General features: G+C 35.3%; 1 protein-coding gene across 5 annotated transcripts in view; it reads left to right on the top strand.

The window, feature by feature from the left end:
* Positions 1-20226, top strand: part of Aatf (Apoptosis antagonizing transcription factor) — a 236731-nt gene that overhangs the window by 46530 nt on the left and 169975 nt on the right. For 3 of the 5 annotated variants that reach the window (XM_090405093.1, XM_090405094.1, XM_090405092.1), the window contains exon 6: positions 1227-1364. The exons of the other annotated variants lie outside the window; for them this stretch is intronic. In XM_090405093.1, coding sequence (XP_090261219.1) covers positions 1227-1364 — 138 coding nt within the window. The remainder of the gene's footprint in view (positions 1-1226; positions 1365-20226) is intronic. 5 annotated transcript variants of the gene reach the window in all.

The raw sequence follows: 20226 nt of genomic DNA, 5'->3' as shown, positions 1-20226 counted from the left end.
TTTCTATCCTTCCAGACAACATCACCACATGCCTCTGTTGCTGAATCAGTCAATGTTTTCTTTAGGACTTGTCACTGAAGCTCCAAGTTTGGTTCCTGTTCTCAAACTCTTTCATTTTTAATTGAATACAATTTGTGTGTTTTAGTCTAAAATTCCCATCTGAGAACTACTCAACTTTTATTTGCTTTAAAACTTCCTTACATGTTCTAATATGAAATTCAATTTTATCCTGCTCAAGACTAAATGGTGATCACTTCCAATTTCAAATCCTCTGATGTTTTCTACTGTCCTGCACCAGTGAGAAAACATCACTATCAACAATAGCATAGTCAACGAGACTTCTCTTATTCATTGCCTCTTCTCTCCTTGTGAATTTGTGTTGAAACATTGTGTTGTTAATAACCAGTCCATGTCCTGAGCAGAAATCCAACAGGTATTTGCCATTATTATTAGCTTTGCATTAAATAAACACACTTAACAACATAGTCAGAAATAATCAAAATGCCACCCATAATGATTAGCAATATCACACTTAATTGCTGAAAGACATTTTAATTTTTGGATTTGAGAGCTAGTTGACAACTAAAGAAATTAAGGAAGGGAAGATGTGCCAGGGGTGGATCAAAATATTAGGAAGGAACTTGACATTATTAGCATTCAAGAATGTGAGTAATCTAATCTAAGATTGTATAGTCATTTAAACAGAATGGAAGATGAAACATTAGCAGAACAGATTTTTGATGTCAAAGACATGGTGGAAGACCAAGATTTTGTAGTCTTGATGCAGTAAAAAGTACCCCAGAAGATAGAAATCTTGTACACTTATTTTGAGGATACATATCAGGAATTTAATGATATAACAATATGCAATTATTGAATAACAATTTAATGGAGCAAAGATTATGTTGATCAATTGGTTGATTATTCATCATTTTGATGTTCATAAATGTATGAATTCTTCAGATAATGGGATGCAGTTCCTGTCAATGGGTATGAACTACTAAAATTAAAACTTAAGTTTTAGTATTTCATATCCTGTAGGTGATATATATCAGTGTGTCATGTTTGCAATTGTTTTTTGATACTAATGAACTGTTTTACAAGAGAATCATTTCTTTCATTGAGTATTTCATATTCAGTTTAAGTTGTAATTACTTTTCTATACAGTTCAAGCTCATTTGTTGAATTTTTTATTTATTTATTTATTAAAAAAAATTTTTTTTTAGCACTGTTTGATTCCTTTTTGGAATGCAGGATTCAGTTACAAAAGCTGTTGGTTGTAGCTAATAGGCTACCACAGTTCGATATATGGACATCTTTTATGTCAGCTGGAGATAAAGAGTTTAGTGATGTTACAAATGAAGGTAATTTTTTTGAAATTATCGTATATTCACAGTAAGAAAGCCCCCTCCCTTTTTTTTTTAATGAAACATTTTCTATTTACCAACCAATTTTTCCCTCAAGGGCTCACTTTAGTGAGTACGGGAGTGGCAAACCCGAGGTACCTGATGCTGGACCATTCCTTATTTCATGTAATATACATCTGTTATAATAAATTTAGTTTAATCCTTTATCCAAGTGTAAGCAAACAAAGTTTGCAACTGAAGTATCTTCAAGACTGAGGCAACTCATGGTAAAGGTGGACCAAGCTCTCATCACTCCTTGTCTTAGTATCTTCAATAATGCAAAGCACATCTCCTTGCGGACATGTATAATTCTATGCATTAAGGGAAGAGCCACTACCCAGACTGGTTTCGACCTTTATTGAGGTCTCGTCGGTGGGAGCCAGACCCAGAGGTGGTGATACTAAGGTGGAAGCAATGGAGAAATCATATTTACCTATACGAGTTGCCAAAAGGTGTTTCACCTTATTATTAAATTACTCTGGATTTAGAGAAATACGTTGGAAGTTTTTTTCCCACTTGGTTAGACTATAATAAATTTAGTTTAATCTTTTATCCAAGTGTAAGCAAACAAAGTTTGCGCCTGAAGTATCTTCAGGAACTGGGACAACTCGTGGGAAAGGTAGACCAAGCTCTCGTCACTCCTTGGTCCACCTTTACCATGAGTTGCCTCAGTCCTGAAGATACTTCAGGTGCAAACTTTGTTTGTTTACACTTGGATAGTCTATCCAAGTGGAAAAATACATCCATACATCTGTTATATTATCTGTAGGCTGGTCCCTCCCCTTCTTTCTTTTTTTTTTTCTCCTTCCCTCAATGCTATTAGTGTATTTCAGGGCTAGAGCTGAATCTTTCCCATTTTGCTATTTCATTTCATCTTATGCAGTGGGAGTCTGCCTCACCTAGTAAGTGGAAGTTCCAACCCACCTAGCAAACATGAGAAAAAATGAGGACCAAAATTTCCCAGATGTGTGGAAAGGGCCTCTGTAACCCTACCATTTTTTTTTTTTCTTGCAGTGATTTCACTCCAAAATGCTAATATGGCTGTGCCTTATAATACACCTTATGCTGCATCAGTTGTCATGCAGAATAATCAGTGCTGCTTTCAATGCTTAGGCAGAGGGTCCTGTTTGAGAAGTATATTAGTCTCCAACAAAAGTCAGTGATATTGTGTATGAGGAATACAGAAAGTATGGGATTAATCTTAGAGGTGAATTTTATACAAATACATTTAAACAGAATCTACAGATGGGTATTCTTGATATTGTCTGTAAAGAGATGGAGAGGTATAAAATTGACAACATGGGAATTATTGAGACCAGATGGAATGGAGAAGATCACTTCAAAAGACAGGATGGTAAGCTAGTTGTTTATTCAGGAGGTGAATCGAAGTATCATGGGGTTGCTGTGATACTGAAGTTCAGGCAAGAACTTCCACTTACTAGGTGAGGCAGACTCCCACTGCATAACGCAGAACCCTTCTTGGTTGTAATCCTGTTAATGATAGGATACTTTGTATTAGACTTAAAGCTCATCCTACCAATGTGTCAATTGTGATTGTTTATCTGTGTGGTAGTTTACCCCACACAGATAGACCTGGTGAAGAGAATTAGGAATTCTATGAAAACTTGGATTGTTTTGGACTTTCTACCAAGGAGAAATGTACAGACCATCAGCTAGTAAGAGTGAAAGCAAGAATAAGACTCTGAAACCTTGCAAGTCAGGCATGTCCTGCTAGACTGAATGCCAGAATAATTCCTAGTGGATTCACAGAAGAAAAACATCGACTTAGTTGGATGATCTTTTGGAGACTAGGGAGGAAAACTCACCTGAAATGCTTTGGGAAGGAGTGAAAGTTATAATACAGGATACAATCAAGAAGTATCTCGGCCCAGTAAGAAGACCAAGAGACCTATGGATGTCAGATTTAAAATGGGATCTAATCGAAAGAAGGCAGTTGGAGAAACAAAGAGAGACAGGAACTGAAGAATATAAGGGATTACTTAGAGAAGTCAGAAGTGCCATTAGGCAGAACAAGGAAAAGGTTTATGCTGATAAATGTGAAGAGATAGATTTCCAGATGAGGAGGCACAGTTATAAATGGATGTTTTGTTTAGTTCTTGCAATCATTCATATCTCCCTTCTTATGTAGTGGTATGAAAAGCAACTTCTTCGTCTCTAGGCCATAATCTTGTCTTCCAAATCCTTGTAATCACTCTATGAAACACTCTCATCCCTTCATCCCTGTAGCAAGGATGCTTACTTTATCCTCATTTGTTTAGTATCTATGCTGAGGACATCATGACCTGAAGCACAGTTTTAAGACCAAATTGAATGTCATCAAAGACATGAATGGAGCAGTACTAACAGAAGAACTGGAAATCAAACACATACGGAAAGAATAATGTGAGGAACGGTACAACAGAGAGGATAAAGAAAATTTGGAGGATTCCTCTCCTCCTCAGGTTGAAAGAGCAGTTAAACAGCTTAATAGCAGTAAGATCTCAGTTGCAGATGGAATCCCAGCAAAGTTAATTAAGCCTAAAGGGAGGGATAAGAGTGTTTCATAGAGTGATTACAAAGATTTGGAAGACTGGATCATGGCCTAGACACTGAACGATTGCAAGAACTATGGAACTATTAGTTTAATCTCTTGTGCAACCAAGATTTTGTTAAAGATCGTTCTAAATAGGATCAAGGCCAAAGTAGAGGCAGAGATGTCTGAAAAACAAGCTAGATTTAGGGAAGGTAAGGGTACTAAGAGATCAGATTCTTTGTCTTAGACAAATTATAGAAAAGTATAAAGAATTTAGACTCTCTATGGTAATGTGTTTCATAAACTACTCCAAAGCTTTTGACTGTGTTCAGCATGTGAAACTGGGAAGCAATGAAAACAACGTCTTCAATGCACTATCAGTTTGATAGCTAATTTGTACAGTGAGCAAGAAGCCACAATAAGAAGAGTTGTTGGATTAACTGATTGGCTTCAGGTTGGAAAGGAAATTAGGCAAGGATGCTACTTTCTCCTCACTTGTTTAGTATCTTTGCTGAGGACATCATGCATGTAGGATTAGATGAGCTCAAGACAGGAATTAGGATAGGTGGTAGATTGATCAGTAACCTGAGATGTGCTGATGATACAGTACTCCTTTGCAATGACAAGAAGAACTAGAACAAATTCTTGACAAAGTTAATGAGATCAGTTAGAACAGAGGACTTTAGCTTATTTTCTAGCAAGACAAAGACTATGGTTCTCAAAGGAATTACAGACAAGGAAGCTCTTGAGAAACAAATGTACCTCGATGAAGAAAATCGAGGAAGTCGGCAAATTTTGAGTACCTAGGATATCCATTATTCACACACACACACACACACACACACACATATATATGAAGAATGCTTACTGCTATTAAGCTGTTTAACTGCTCTTTCAACCTGAGGAGGAGAGGGATCCTCCAAATTTTCTTTATCCTCTCTGTTGTACAGTTCCTCACACTATTCTTTCCATGTTTTTGATTTTCAGTTCTTCTGTTAGTACTGCTCCATTCATGTCTTTGATGACATTCAATTTGGTCTTAAAATTGTCAAGAGGATTGGGAAATTCATTTCAGAAAATGTCAAGAGGATTAGGAATGGATGAGACATTAGTCAGAGTCTTGTCTAAAATCTGAAAGGATTGATCTGTCTCCATGGAAACAAAGTTGAGGATTTTGGATGCAGCTGTTTTTCCAACAGCGAATTATAGACATGAGACTTGGAACCTAAAGAAGTCTGATAGAAAAAGAATAGCTGGTTTTGAGATGTGGTGTTACAGAGGGCTATTGACGATATCATATACTGAAAGGAGGACAAATGGATGGGTGCTCTAAAGGATTAGTAGAACTTTAAAGCTTCTTAAGGATATTGACAGAAGAAAGATGAAATACTTTGGACATATTGAGAGGATAGGAGGACTTCTCAAAACAGTAATAGAAGGTCAAGTTCCTGGAAAAAGAGAATGGGGTAGATCATCAACGGGATGGATGGTGTGTGTGTGTGTGTGTGTGTGTGTAGTGACTGATCTTCAGAGAGTTGATGCCTCCAGAAAAGCATACAACAGGACCACATGGTGAGGACTGGTGTGGCACATTACTGATAATCTGAGTGACTATACAGCATTTGTTTATGTCCAGTGAACAAATGGATAGATGGAAGGAAACAAGTTTTGTGTTTTTTCTTCCATGTTACATTGAGTAGTAACCTTAATTCTTAATTTCAAAATTTTTCATAGTAATTATGCTACTCAAATAAGTTGGGTAGTCCCAGCTTATTGAGGAAATCAACAGTAATGGATATGAACTATTAAGTATGTTTTAATGTTTTTGTACATGTTAAATTGGAAAATGAACTAATTTTAGAGTTCATTTACTAATTCATATGCAAAATCATTACCGTACTCAATTGTTAAAAAAAAAAAAAAAAATCCAAGGCTAATGCATTAAATAAACTTATTCCACTGTACAGTTTCAAAAGTAGGCTTTTTGAAAACATGCTGAAAAATTTCTTTTCCTGCATCATAATTTATGGCAAATTCATTTTGATTAATAAATTCATAATTCTCTATTTGATAAAATAAAAAAGTTCTGTTAATACTTTTATTTTGATATTTGAAGAAATAATTGCAGTATGGTATGATTTTTTCCTTCTTTGTTTTTAATAAATGTTCCCCATAAAATTTAATGGCAGTTTTATTATATTGAAATGAAGAATGATGTGAATCTAACCATAGCCACATCCAGTAAGAAACTTAGTTTTCAAAATTTATCAGAGAGCTTATGAGAACATAACTTTCAGTAACTGAGTGACCTTGGTTTATACTATTTAAAGGACATTAACTCCACTGATTAACTTTCACTGGCCTTACAGGTGTTATGAAATGTTTTTTCTCATCATATTCACCATTTAGTAGTGCATTGATTATGTTTAACTGGCATTATATGTGTTAAAAACTATTCATTCTTATCATTAAACCATGTGGAAAGCTGAAAAAGGCAACAACACCATAGCAATCCTGTTAATTGTTAGCTGTTCTGGCAAGATGGATTGATTGGACATATGGTTCTTTATCCCTTTGTTGGATTTGCAACAAATTTCTGGGTTAAGGAATAATTTTATTCAGCACTTGGCACATCCATTATGAGCTGTCGACTACAAGTGAGATTTTTTTTCACTTCCTCTTTTCCCTTAAAAAAAAAAAAAAAACTGTTTGGTATGAAAATCTCTGAAAACATCCGAAAATCAGATGTTTTGTACTGAGATATTTGTTTTAGTCTATTGATAGGTGGTAGACTCTAACAGGCTAGGAATATAATTTCTATCTTTGGCTCACCCATTTTGGGCTTCTGGCAGTGGAGGGGGTTGGAAAAATTTACCTCTTTGGTATGGTTTTGGGATGTTAGTGTTTTGCAGTATCATTCTCACTGTAGTCTACTGCTTGGCAGATTAGTGGATTAGGTTGAATAGCAGCATCTGCAAAGAATTTTTGCAGCCTTTTCGCATAGGAAAGTTTTGATCTTAGGGATATAGGCTTCTCGGTGATGCTGTATGTTTCTTACGAACTGTAGCACATCAAATGCTATTTGTAAACATTTGTTTTGGATTGTTTGTAGTTTGCTAACATTTGAATCTGCTGTGTGATCCTACCTGGGTGAGTTATACATCAGGATTGGCTCAATCAGCATCTTGTATAACAGCAGCTTGAGTTCTGTGTGCTTAGGTGGTTACGATGATTCAGTAATGGGTATTGCTGCCCCATTGCCTTATTTGCTTTTGAGCAGATATGATCGATGTGAGTTATAAATTAAAGCCCTTTATCTGGTTGTACCACTAAGTATTTAGCTACTTGTCAGCCGGTTTGGAGGTACCAAACATGACAACTTTGCTCTCGTCTTCTTGTGAATAGCATGCACAGCTCTTGTCTGCATTAACAACAATTTGCCATTTTTTGAATCATTGCTCTAGTACTGATTCTGCTTTTTTGCAGTTTGTCAGTTGCCAAACTAGGCTGCAAGGAGTGGATAATTATTGCAGTATATCTGCATATAGGACATTGTAGTTGCAACAGTGAGTGGTATGTCAGCCACATAGATAGCAAAGAACCCTGCAGAATGCCTACAGTGATGTTGCAATCTAATTCCTTGTAGCTTCACTTAGTTTGCAATCGCTGAGGTACTACACCCTCTGTCCAAAAAGAAACCGAACTTTTCGAAAATAGAAGAAACTAGTGGCACCACCTGTTGTATCTTTTTGTTGTTGAAAGCAGCAACCTTCATTAGTGTGTGTCAACTGTTTATGACATTTGTTTCATTAGAAGCCGAGTTATAGTGTCAAGAATGACAGTGTGTTTTGACGAACGGTCAGTCGTTACGATATTCATGCCGTACATGACGAATTCTCGCTATCAATCGCTTCAAAACTTTGAGATAAAACTCACCATTGACCGTTTGGCCAGGCGCAATGAATTCTTTGTGGATGATGCCCTTGGAATCGTAGAAACAAATCAGCATTGTCTTTACTTTTGACTTCTCCAAGTGACTTTTTTTTTCAGATACCCCCCCTCTTCTGGTGGTCTCCACTCAGCACTGGTGCTTTGTTTCGGGCTCATACTCAAAACACCACGTTTTGTTACTAGTAACGATCACTTCAAGAAAATTTGAGTCCTTACGAGCGGTTTTAATGAGGTCCTTGCAGTGTTCAGTTCGATACATTTTTTGGTTGTCGGTCAACTTGTGGGGAACAAATCGCAAATTCAATTTACGAAGGTCCAAACTCTCGGTCAAAATGTTGTGCACAGTTGATTTTGGAATCCCCAATTCATCTTCAATCAATCTCACCAACGATTTTGGGTTTTCTTTGATGAAATCACGCACTTTTTGGATGTTGACTTTTCTCAGTCCAGTATTTGGACGATCCAGCTTTTCATCGTCCTCAAGCATCTCACGACCTCTTTGAAATCACTTAAACCACTCATAATCTTGAGTATGGGATAAGAATTCATCACCGTATGCTTTTTAAAGCATTCGGTGCATTTCGGTAAAGCGTTTAACACAAAAGTCAGTCGTAGCTCTCTGTTTAAAACTCATTTTCTGGCCGTTCGTCAAAATACACTGTCACTCTTGGCACTATAACTCAGCTTCTAATGAAACAAATGTCATAAACAGTTGACACAACACTAATGAAGGTTGCCGCTTTCGACAACGAAAAGATACAACTGGTGGCGCTACTAGTTTCTTCTGTTTTAGAAAAGTTCGGTTTCTTTTTTGGACAGAGGGTGTATTTGGTAGGTTTGACCAGTCCTAGTGGAAATTTCGCCTACAAGAGTTTGAAAAGAATCCCATTGTGCCATATTTTGCTGAATGCTTTGGCAATGTTCGGAATGAGAGTTTTTGTCTTAAGGGTTCTGTGTGATGAGAACCAACTGTTTGAAACAGCTCAGGCCAGGGGAAACTTTGATCAAAATAGCCTTAATGAAAAGCAAATATACAGGTGCATGGGAAGCTCCCATGTTCTCTGTGGTTTTCTTTCTGTGTGTACGCATCAGTGGCATCATGTGCCCCTTCAGGTTGGGTGTGCTGTTGTGTGGCTCATGCACCCCCCCCCCCCCCCCGGCTTCAAAATTCACATCAATTTGACAGTATGATTGCATTTTTATTGATGTATGAAAGTTTTAAGAGTGCATAGTGCATTAGCACTTATCTTAATTGGTCAAATGAAATTAATCGTAGGATAACTTTGAATACTTAAATTTATCAATTAATATAATTTTAAATATGGAAAGCATAAAGGTCAAATGAACAATAGCTGTGCTACTTTATGTGATAAATACACTGTTTATGTGATAAATACAAAGGGTTTACTCTGCTTGGTGATATTAGATAATCATTAGTAAATAAGAGTGAGACATGGATAATTTGAATTTTGATATGATTTTTAAATACAGCCACATATTATGCACAGAAATCGGGAAAAAGTGGGAAATTATTATTTTTTTCAGATTGAAAGAAAGAAAGGCTGAAATAATTTGTTTTACTTATTTATACACAAGTTCCAACCTCCTTTGACTCTAATAATCATACAACTCACCAGAACTCTGGCAGAAAATGAGACAATAGTGTCAATACTGTTTCCCATTGTGAAAATGGGCAAAAAAGTTATAAATTATTTATAGAAAATTATATATTAAAAACTTCTCTATATCAGTGTCCTAAACATGTCGGTTCACTTCATACACAAAACAGATGTAACTTAGAAAACAAAAACAGCAACTCATGACAAATGACAAAGTTCAATTGGATTGGTTGACACAATAACCAATCACCACCACTGATTTCTGGATGATATCGTCTCATCACACACACCCTTCCTTCTGTGTGGATTAAAATCACTGGAATGCCTGAGAATTTGACCCACTGTACCATCTGTATATGTGTTTGAAGGGCTCAAAGGTGTCAGTATTTGGGACTGCATATCTGGTCTATTAATGCAAATGGGATGCAGTGTTTGCATGTGGAAAAATGTTTTCTTCATGAAGTTTTAGTATATGGCATTTAATTTTAAGAATCATGTGAAACCAGGAAACAATTCGTCTTTAACAGCAATAAATACAAAAATATAATATTGGTGATGTTGCTATTCCACAGTTGTAAAATTCCACAGTTGTAAAGATCATTAAAGCGCTGCAGACAGTTTCCATTTGAGAGCCATCTAACTTCAGTGTGAAGCAAAAGATGCTCAAATTCTACTTCATTTTCATGGCAAAGTTCCTGAAAAATACAGGTATTCAATAACTGAGCTTTTATTTTATTCGCTGCTTTAATAACATCATCCAAAGTCTTATGTAATCTACCACTACGATGCTTTGCAGCTAAGTGCTCTCTATGAAGAAGGCAGTGAATTGTAAAGATATTTGGAACTGCTTCTTTTAATGTGTTATAAATCCACGATGACAATCAATCATAGCTGGTGCTCCATCAGTTGCATGCAATAATATTTGCGAGAGTTTTTAGCATTAAAAAAGTCTTTAACAACCTTAAAAATTGTAGAACCTTTTTGTGTCAATTTTCAGTTGTTCAACAAATAGAAACTCTTCAATAATTTCTTCATTAGAATTTATATAATGCACATAGGCCATTAACAACTTTACTTGACATTGTCATGTAAAGTTCTCCCATCAAATTGCAAAGAAAATTCTATGGTTTTTAAATCATCACAAAGTTTTTTCAACATCATTTGTCATTGCTGAGAGGAATTGATGATGTCATATTACTTTTATCTGGGCCAATCATTGTATCTAAAACTTCATTTATAGCCAGTAAGATGAGAGTTTCACCAATAGTATGTGGCTTTCCACATTTTGCAATTAATTTTGAAAGTTTGTAAGGCACAAGTCCCTTCTCTTGTTGGTTACTTTGTTTTGCAACCGACCCTGTAAGTTCAGGACAATTTTTAAATTTAGTCTTTAATTCGTGAAAGTACTCCATATCCTTTTTTGCTTTATTTGGATGCTTTTTTCTTAAATGCTCAATCATTCTTGAAGGCTTCATTCCTTCGTTTGAGAAAGTTTTTTCACAGTTTTTTTCACAAGTTTTTTAAGCACATTGGTAACTGCTCATTATTTATAGTCCTAATGACTCCATATTTTAAATATTAACTTGAATATTGACGACGCTTTCTTTTTTCACTCATTTTAATGGGCTGCAGTGCTACACAATATCAACAAAGTGTGCCACGTGATACCATGGGCCAGATGTAAACTGCAAACCAGGGTTGTCAGATAGGCATTGGGAAAAGTAGCAGATAAAGCTTATAAAAGTAGTGAATTCTGCTAAAAACAGCCCAAGTTAATTATTTTTAATGTAGAAAATTCAGACCAAAAAGTAGCCCAATTACTTAACTTTCAATGCAAAAATTCTAAAAAAGTAGCAAATAAACTTGAACAGTATTGTCAGACATACAATATTCTGAACAGTGTTGCCAAACATACAATAAAAATAGTGATGCTAGATTAAATATGGAATTTTTTACTTTTATTATGTTAGTAGTATTATAATGCTTACCATCACCCTTAGCATTCACTTCACCCCCAGGTTATTGTAAACTGCCCATTTTGTGAACAGCTCAGGTTAAGAACCACTGAACTAAGGGATAAAATTACATGATATGTCCAGCAGATGTCCCAATCCTTGTTCTCCAAGATAATACAGAACCTTTGCATGTGCTACAAAACCTGTCAGACAAGGTGTCCATTTCGAGCATGTAATCTACTGTCATTAATGCTTTGTTTGACCAAGATTCCACTGATAATTGTGGATGTACATATATCATGTGTAAACATATTTCTTTATTAATAAATCCATTTACTCCATAACATATATCGTTGTAGTTATTCAGGTTTTTTTTTTTTTTTTTTTTTTTTTTTTTTTTTTTTTTTTTTTTTTTTTGCACTGTACTATATTTTATTAGTACTTTGGTATCTTTTCAGATTGTACCTTGGACATAGGGCATTGGAAGTAGTGGTTGTTTGAGGAGGGGTGGGGGGTAAGAGGACTTTGTGGTATTTTATCTATTTTGTAGGAGCTGTAGCCATTGACCAGGAAAGTATGGCAAAGATGTTTAAGCTCAATGGAAAGAACTGCAAGCTCCTCCATAGTTCAGTCTGTATAGACAAAGCCCTTTGGTCAAAAAGACCTGGGTTCAATTCCCGTCAGTGATGTGAGGAACCTTTATCTGGTCTCTTTCAACTAAAGGTGAGTTAGCCGGTCTCATACAGAGGTAGGGTGTTTTTCGTCCCCCAGAACACACATGGATTACAGTCATGAATATGTCTCAGCCATATGCCGGTCCTCAGCCCTGATAAAATTGGGGGGTTGGGGAGCAATGATGAACTACCCTGTAAAAATTCTCACCAGGAATACTTTGTGGGCAATGCCTACAAAGTCACCTACAGCTGGAAAGGACTGAAAGGGAAAACTAAGCACTAGGAAAGAACTACATCGTTAGAACAAATAGTCCTACCCCTATGTGTGTTTTAAGAATACATACTGTTGAGAACAGGCCAACAGTTATTAGATTCTTTTTACGACTGTGAAGTAGATTTGGGGATGTTGGCTGTTTAGGAAGATAACCAAAGAATCCAAAGTGTTTTCCAAGTGCTAAATATAAAGGTTATTTAAAGGGAGGGGGTAGGGAAGAGAGGGAACCCATGACAGTACCATTAGTCTGATTGTAGATTTTTCCTTGCTATGTAAAGTAACCTGCATGCATAATAAATTTGAATAATTTGAAGATATCAAGGGGAAATTAGACAATTAATTCTAGAGTGTCTGTTAGTGGTACATTAGTAAATAAAGACGTGACATTGAAACTAACCATTATGTCTGTATTTTTAAGGATGTTATTTTTAACTAGTAATTTGAAATGGACATAATTTTTTATAGAAGTAGAGGAGTTGCCAATGAGGAGAGGGTAAGGAACTTAGATAACTGTTGAGCAAATTTACAAGTAAGATTTCTATGCTATCAACTATAGGGTATAGGGGAATATTAGATTTGAGGAGTTTAGGTACCCCATAAATGAATAGATGATTTCTTTCCACCAAGAAATCACTTTTTTGGATAATTTATGGACTTTTTTTTGTTTGGAGACATAGTGGGAATCCACTCAATAATTTAGTAAGTAGAATTGTCACTTAGGAGATCCTGCATTTTTCATTGTAATCCTCTTCATTCATTATAACTGTGGCATTACCTTATCAGCTTTAATAATCACAATATTTTTATTCTTTATAATATTTTTAAAGCAGCTGTTTCTTTCTGTTGTAAAAATAGTCATAATTTAAAATTCTGAATATTTTTACAAATTATTTATGTTAGTACATTATTAGTTTTGGTTTTTCATAATACGTATTGTCGGCACTTATGATGTGCACGTTATTGATGTTATTTTGTCAAAATGAATGTGTCACTTTCAAAAATTTTATTGTCGTTTAAAATTATTAAGTGCTGTGTTTTGTAAAGACGTTCTCGTGATGCTAACGCAGACAACACTTCAGCCATTATACATAACTTTTTACTTGCCACTTTCATGGAGTGCGCATGCTTGACGAGGAGTTTGATGGGTGATTGACAGCTGACAGGGCGTTCGGTATCGAGGTAATGGAAACAACAAGAGAGCGTTCGGTATTCAAAGTAATGGAGGATAAACAAGAGAGAGCTAATATAAGTTTAAGAACACAGGCCGGCAAAATTTTGTTCTTAGGAATTTAAGTTGTATGTCACAGTGGGAGGAATATTAATAGAAGATTCTGAAAAGGGAAATCGTAGAATTGTGAGCCTTTAAAGGGGAGGAAGTTAAGACTGTAAATAAGTATTGGTAAATAAAAGAAAATATTGCGATTGACATTCTATAGGAGTGTTCGAGGAAACGTTGATTGAAAATTTCATCCGTTTTAAGGTTGCTGGATCTATCTGTTATTTCTACTGGAAAAGGAGATGGAATTTAGCAACTTAGATAAAGCAGTAGAAGAAACTTTTTTGCTGGTTCAAAAAATTAACAAAATTGAACTGTATGATGTAAGAGTACTTATACTTTGGTGAATTCGGAATATCTTACTTCAGAGTTAGGAGGAATAATGTGTGCTATATAAGGGTGATGAGAAAGGATTCTGTGGAAAAAGAAGAGAATCTTATATCTTCGGAAAGAGACCTTAACAAGGAAACTGACTATGAATATTTTGTTATTGTGTAAACAAGGTATTTAGTCTAGTAGATATGATTAAGTATATGTTAAATAAACCAGTAATAGAATGAGTCAGAAAATGGGTGATCTCTAAAGCGTAAGTTTATCTTAAAAGACCTTGGATCCAGTTAATTTTCTAGTTAGTTGTGTAATTTTAATTGAAGTATATATATTGTTTTTGTTTTATTAAATGTGTATATTTTGTATTTGGTCTCGAGTCAGTGATTTTTCGGATTCTGAAAGAAATAGTAAAAAGTCTTTGCACCAATTGGAATTGAACCCTTGTGCATATAAATAAAAACACTCTGAAATAGAAACAATCATTATAGAGAAAATCTCATAAATGAGGATTGATAAAAATTAAATAATCCTCCTTATAACAAATGGCTACAGAGATCATATCTCTTTATAACACTGTGGTATACTGCTTTTAGGTGGTTTAGATTTATGACTTTAGATCTTTTATCCATTACAATTTCAGTTGTTTCACTTACTCATTGTTGCAGGCTAACTGTAACATGTAATGTTCTCTGAAGATGTTGGTTTGAAATCCAGAGAAATTAAGCCAGTTAATAAACATATTTTTTTATTAACTAGCTTTTTATTTTTTATAAAGAAGTTGTGAATAGTTGAGAGAATATTCAAACAGAAACATTAATTCCATTCAAAATAAAGAATATCATTTTTGTATAATGTAATGGAACATATATATTAATTTAGTTTCTTCTGTCCGAGTTATCAGTGATAGTAGCAATATCAACTGTTCCTTTACTTCATCAGTTGAACAAATTCCTCTAGGAAATACCTTGAAAATATCAGCATGTATTAATTTGCCATTAACATTTGAGGCCTCCTCAAAATCCTCCATTCATTCCTATCTTGAGCCGTTCCATGCCACTGAGTTCCTGCTATATCTTTAATCTCATCCTCCCACCATCTCTCAGGTCTTTCTGTAGCTCTTTCCATCTCTGGGTTACCATTCTGATTATCTGCTTCAGCGATCGGCAACTTTTTCAGACTTATGGGCCACATTCAACTTTTATTTTTAATAATCGGGCCGCAAGCGTTTAATTAAGAGAAAATAGTGAGTGAAAAATACTTAAGTTATCAATTTAAAAAAAACACAGAAATATTTAAAATACGAGATATGAAACAAGCATGAAAATGAAACTCAATGAAAAATTATCACATAAAGTAATATAGTTTGTGCATCACAATATGTGTGTCTCCCTGCTTAATGTGACTTTTATGATTATTTTCCCTTAGCCAAATTATCTATATCCACTTTATAACCTGAGGTGCAAATTCAAATTGCACATTTGGGCTGCATGCCGACCCCTGATCTACTTTGTCCGTTTTTGAGAGTTACTTCTTGCAGTGTGACCTGCCCATAGTCATTGTATCTTTTAATGGCTGTTATACTGTCTCTCACCCTCATCTGAGCTCTTACCCAAGTATTGTGTTTTCTATCTAGAATGGTAATACCATGTATCCTTGAAAATATCAGCATATATTAATTTGCCATTAATATTTGAGCCCCCCCCCTTTAAAGTCCTCCATTCATTCATTCCTATCTTGAGCCTTTCTATGCTACTGAGGAGTTCCTGCCATAATCTCATCCTCTCACCATCTCTTAGGTCTTCCTGTAGCTCTCTTTCAATCTCTAGGATACCATTCTGATATCAGCTTTGTTCATTTTTGAGTGTTTGATGTTTTAAGGATACTTGTGACATAAAAACTGAATAATATATGCACGTAAACACAAGAAAGATATTTAATTAACCAAATATTTCATCTGGAAATAGCAGGCCATTCTTGTAGTGCCACTGAAGATGGTCTGCTATTTCCAGACTGAAATATTTGGTTAATTAAATATCTTTCTTGTGTTTACGTGCATATATTATTCATTTTTGAGTGTTACTTCTTGCAATGTGACCCGCCCATTGTCATTTGTATCTATTAATAGCTGTTTTCTCGCCCTCGTCTGAATTTTGACCCACGTATTGTGCCATTTTATCTAGAATGGTATTACCGAGTACTGATTTACTATTTTATTTTCCATTTTCCTCTGAGTAATCCTCAGCTTATTGGCCAATTTTTTAGTCGAAGTCCATGTTTCACTTACATAAGTCATGACTGGAAGTATACTACTGTCAGATATTTTTCTTTTAAGGCAGATTAGGATGTTTCCTTTGAGTGCTTTTCATGGTGTTTTCCAAGTTGAAATCTGTGTAAATTTCTTCTTCCAGTCTTCCCCTACCCTAATTTTTTGTCCTAGGTAAACATAAGAAGTCACTATATCAATTTCCTGGTGTTCCATTTGTATTGGCTTTTTGGTGATGTATTTATTACACATTATTTTTGTTTTTGTCTTTGTTTATATTTAATCTTTTCTTTTTTACTTTTTGCATTCAGTTCATTGATCATTCATTGAAGATCTTCTGCAGTTTCCTAAGATAATATCATCAGGAAATCGTAGGTGCTTTAGTTCTTTCCCATTTACCATAATGCCTCTATTTTTCCAATCCAGATGTTTAAAAATTTCTTATATCGCTGCTATAAATAATCTAGATGAAATGTTATCTCCCTGTCTAATTGCCTTTTTTATAGGAAATTTCATATCAGTTCCTGATTTTAAAGATGCAGTTGAATTTTATTTTTATGACTAAGTCTATCAATGTAAGTTTTTTAGTTACTTGATTTTTAAGGACTTCAAAAATAGCTAATGTTCAATTAGCTATTATTCAATTAGCTAATTGAATCAAATGCTTTTTCAAAATCAATGAATGCCAGACCTAAGGGTTTTTGGTATTCATTTGTCATTTCAATTATTTGTCTTATTACATATACGAGGTGGTATCAAAGTTTCGGAACTAGCTCTGTTTATGAGAAATTACTTTATTTATCTACGTTTACACACTATCACCTTCAAAATAGGCCCCTTGCATATCAGTACAGCACTCCCAGTGGTCTTGCCACTTCTGGAATGTGTCCTGGAAATCTTCTTTTCGGAGCATGTCAAGCACCTTCTGCAATTTGCAATGGATCTCCGCAGTGGTGTCAAAATGGTGACCTTTGAACTGGATCTTGATCTTTGGGAAGAGGGCAAAGTCTGCAGGAGCCAACTGTGGCGAGTAGGGTGGGTGCGGAAGTGAGATCATGTTGTTTCTGGTGAGAAACTCGTGCGTGAGCAGAGCTCAGTGACAGAGTGCATTGTCGTCGTGGAGCATCCAGTTTTTCGCGTGCCACAGATCTGGTCGCTTTTGCCGAATGTCCTCCCTCAGACGCCTTAAAACCTGGCAGTAGAACTCGCTATTGATGGTCTGGCCCCTGAGGACGAATCTCGATGCACAATGCCGAGAATGTCAAAAAAGACAATGAGCATGCACTTGGTCGAGCTGCGGACCTGCCTCGCCTTTTTCGGTCATGGAGATGATGGGCTCCTCCATTGTGAAGACTGTTGCTTCGTCTCAGGGTTGTACCAGTACACCCAAGTTTTGTCGCTGGTAATGATCCTCGAATTTCACATTTTTTCAAACGTAAATTTCACGTTTGCTCTTTGTTCTAACTTGCTGTCCATGATGAAATCGCAGATGTGGTAATTCAGGTGGTCAGAATAGCATCAGTTGCACAGCTCCCGATGTACACAGGGCGACGTCTTTTGGCACACTGACTTATGAAGGTAGGTGCTCCCTGTGCGTGCAGCCTTGCGTTGTCATCTGTTGGCATGTTACAAACCTAGTCTCTAAACTTTTTGATACCACCTCGTATATGATCAATGGTGATGAAATTTTTTCTGTATCCTGTTTGTTCTGGAGGTTGGCAAAAATCTAGTCCCTTCTGCATTCGTTGCTAATAATTTTTTGAAAATTGTGTATATCGTTGAATGGAGATTGATAGGGCAATAATTTTGATACACCATCTTCACTGAATTTAATAATTTTAGTATGCAATGTAATAGGTTTACAAATGTATTCTTCTTTTCACTGGAGGCAACAGTACTTTAACTTTGAATTTTAACTGCCATTATTAACACAAATAAAATAATTATAAACTGTTTATAATTCACAGTGAAACACAAATATACAGAGAGACTTGAACAAGCATGATGTTGATGAGTATGTTGATTATTTTTAGACCAAAAAACTAATAATAAAATATAACTAACACTGAGTTTATAGGTCATAATAATTATTCAATAAAACCTACTAGTTTTGCCACTTCAGCTAGTGGCTTCATCTGGGTTTGGGATGAACATACAAATATACAATAAGTGTTAAATATGAATCATTACATAAAAAAACCTATGATTCATATTTAATGCTTGTTGTATATTTTTGTGTTCATCCCAAACCCAGATTAAGCCACTAGCTTAAGTGTCAAAACCAGTAGGTTTTATGTAATAATTATTACAACCTATAAACCCAATGTTAATTATTTTTTATAAGCAGTGATGTTGTAAACAGACAGTTCATGAAAACTCGCATTGGTTGATTCATGGGATGTTGATTCATATTGCTAAAACTGTCACATGAGTGAATGCAGTATCGTATAAATGGTCATAATTGCAAAGCATCATATGAGTAGATTGTCATAAAGTCATAGTATTATTGTTTACATCAAAATATGTGTAATTAATGCAGTGTGTATTTTACTTGAATAATTATTCAAGAAATACGCACCATCTTTGCTAACTCTCTTATTTATTTCCATATTTAATTTGCCATAAATTAAATATGGAAATAAATTTTTGCTAAAAATTGTGTTTAAATAACTGAAATAATGCCCTTAGCACTTTTTCAGTGATTAGTTCACTGAAACATTTGGATCATAAAACTGAATTACTGAATTCAGTTTTATGATCCAAATAATAATTCAGTTTCTGCCAAGGAAATGAGGCATAGTAGGCATAGAGATCATTCCACTTGCTTTCTTATATGGATGAGAGTGGGTGCATGCGAATTCTCCATGGAAGAAAAAATTCATGGTCTGAATTGCTTAGAGAACAACCACAACAGTTCTGATTAAACAATTCACTTTAAGATCTTTTGATAACAAACATCAGCATATCTATCTGCTTGATATATGTAGTCAGAAAAGGAAAGCTAGTTGAGTTATTAGTATTAAACAAGGAAAATGACCTTACTAATAGGAAAGTTTGACTGGCAAAGACCATCATTTAATGAAAGGAAACCAAAAAGTTCAGAATAGTTGCTGGCATTAGGATAGTAGTAAAGATAATATAGGAATCTGGCACGAAGGATGGGGCTAAGAGATTTCTTAGCTGAAGAATAAAAAGAGGAGATCCTAGGATTAGACACTCTGACATGGTATAGCAGAGTGAAAACATGCATGCCACATGTGACACAAAAAGAGTCAAAGAGGATGTAACTATTTTTAAAGGAAATTACAACATAGACTAATATATTAACTAAAATAAATTTGATTAATACTTCCAATATTCAGCAAAGTCAAATTGCCATCATCACGGAACAAAATCTAATAAGATATGTGTACGAAGGCACTACACTAAGTAATAAGGTTGAAGCATGTTAACTGAAAGTAGGGCTAAAGTCCCAAATAGTACCCTCCCCTGTTTTGGCTAAATTGGGTGCCCTTGGCTGTTGGGCTAAAGTTCTTCCCAAATTTGGAGTAATTTCATGAAACTAAATTTGTTGAGGTTAGCATAGGTTTCTTAAGGTGGATGCAGATCCAAGGAAAAGTCTTTCATATTCATGTGTTGCTATGGAGTAGAATGGCCTTATACCAACGTATTCTATGACATCATCATCATCAAATTCCTGCCATGTACCCTCAAGGGGTGTACAGGATATGACAGTACTACATGAAAAAATTACATCATTACTAACTTCCTATCTACAATTTTCCTCCAAATCAGTCTGTTACTTGTCAAGACTTCAACATTATCAGATCTTATATTTCTATCGTCTAAGGCACTTTGTACCGTATCAATCCACCTATATCTTGGTCTTCCTCTGGGTCGTTTTCCTGCCAACCTGGCAGAGAACACTTGTTTTGCTAATCTTTC

This window comes from Typopeltis vanoorti, chromosome 15 (genome assembly GCF_054136105.1).
Source record: "Typopeltis vanoorti isolate ZY-2024b chromosome 15, IOZ_Tvanoo_1.0, whole genome shotgun sequence".
In the NCBI taxonomy this organism is placed as follows: domain Eukaryota; kingdom Metazoa; phylum Arthropoda; class Arachnida; order Uropygi; family Thelyphonidae; genus Typopeltis; species Typopeltis vanoorti.
Note: the sequence above shows the minus strand (reverse complement) of the source record. Positions and strands in the feature narration are given on the sequence as shown.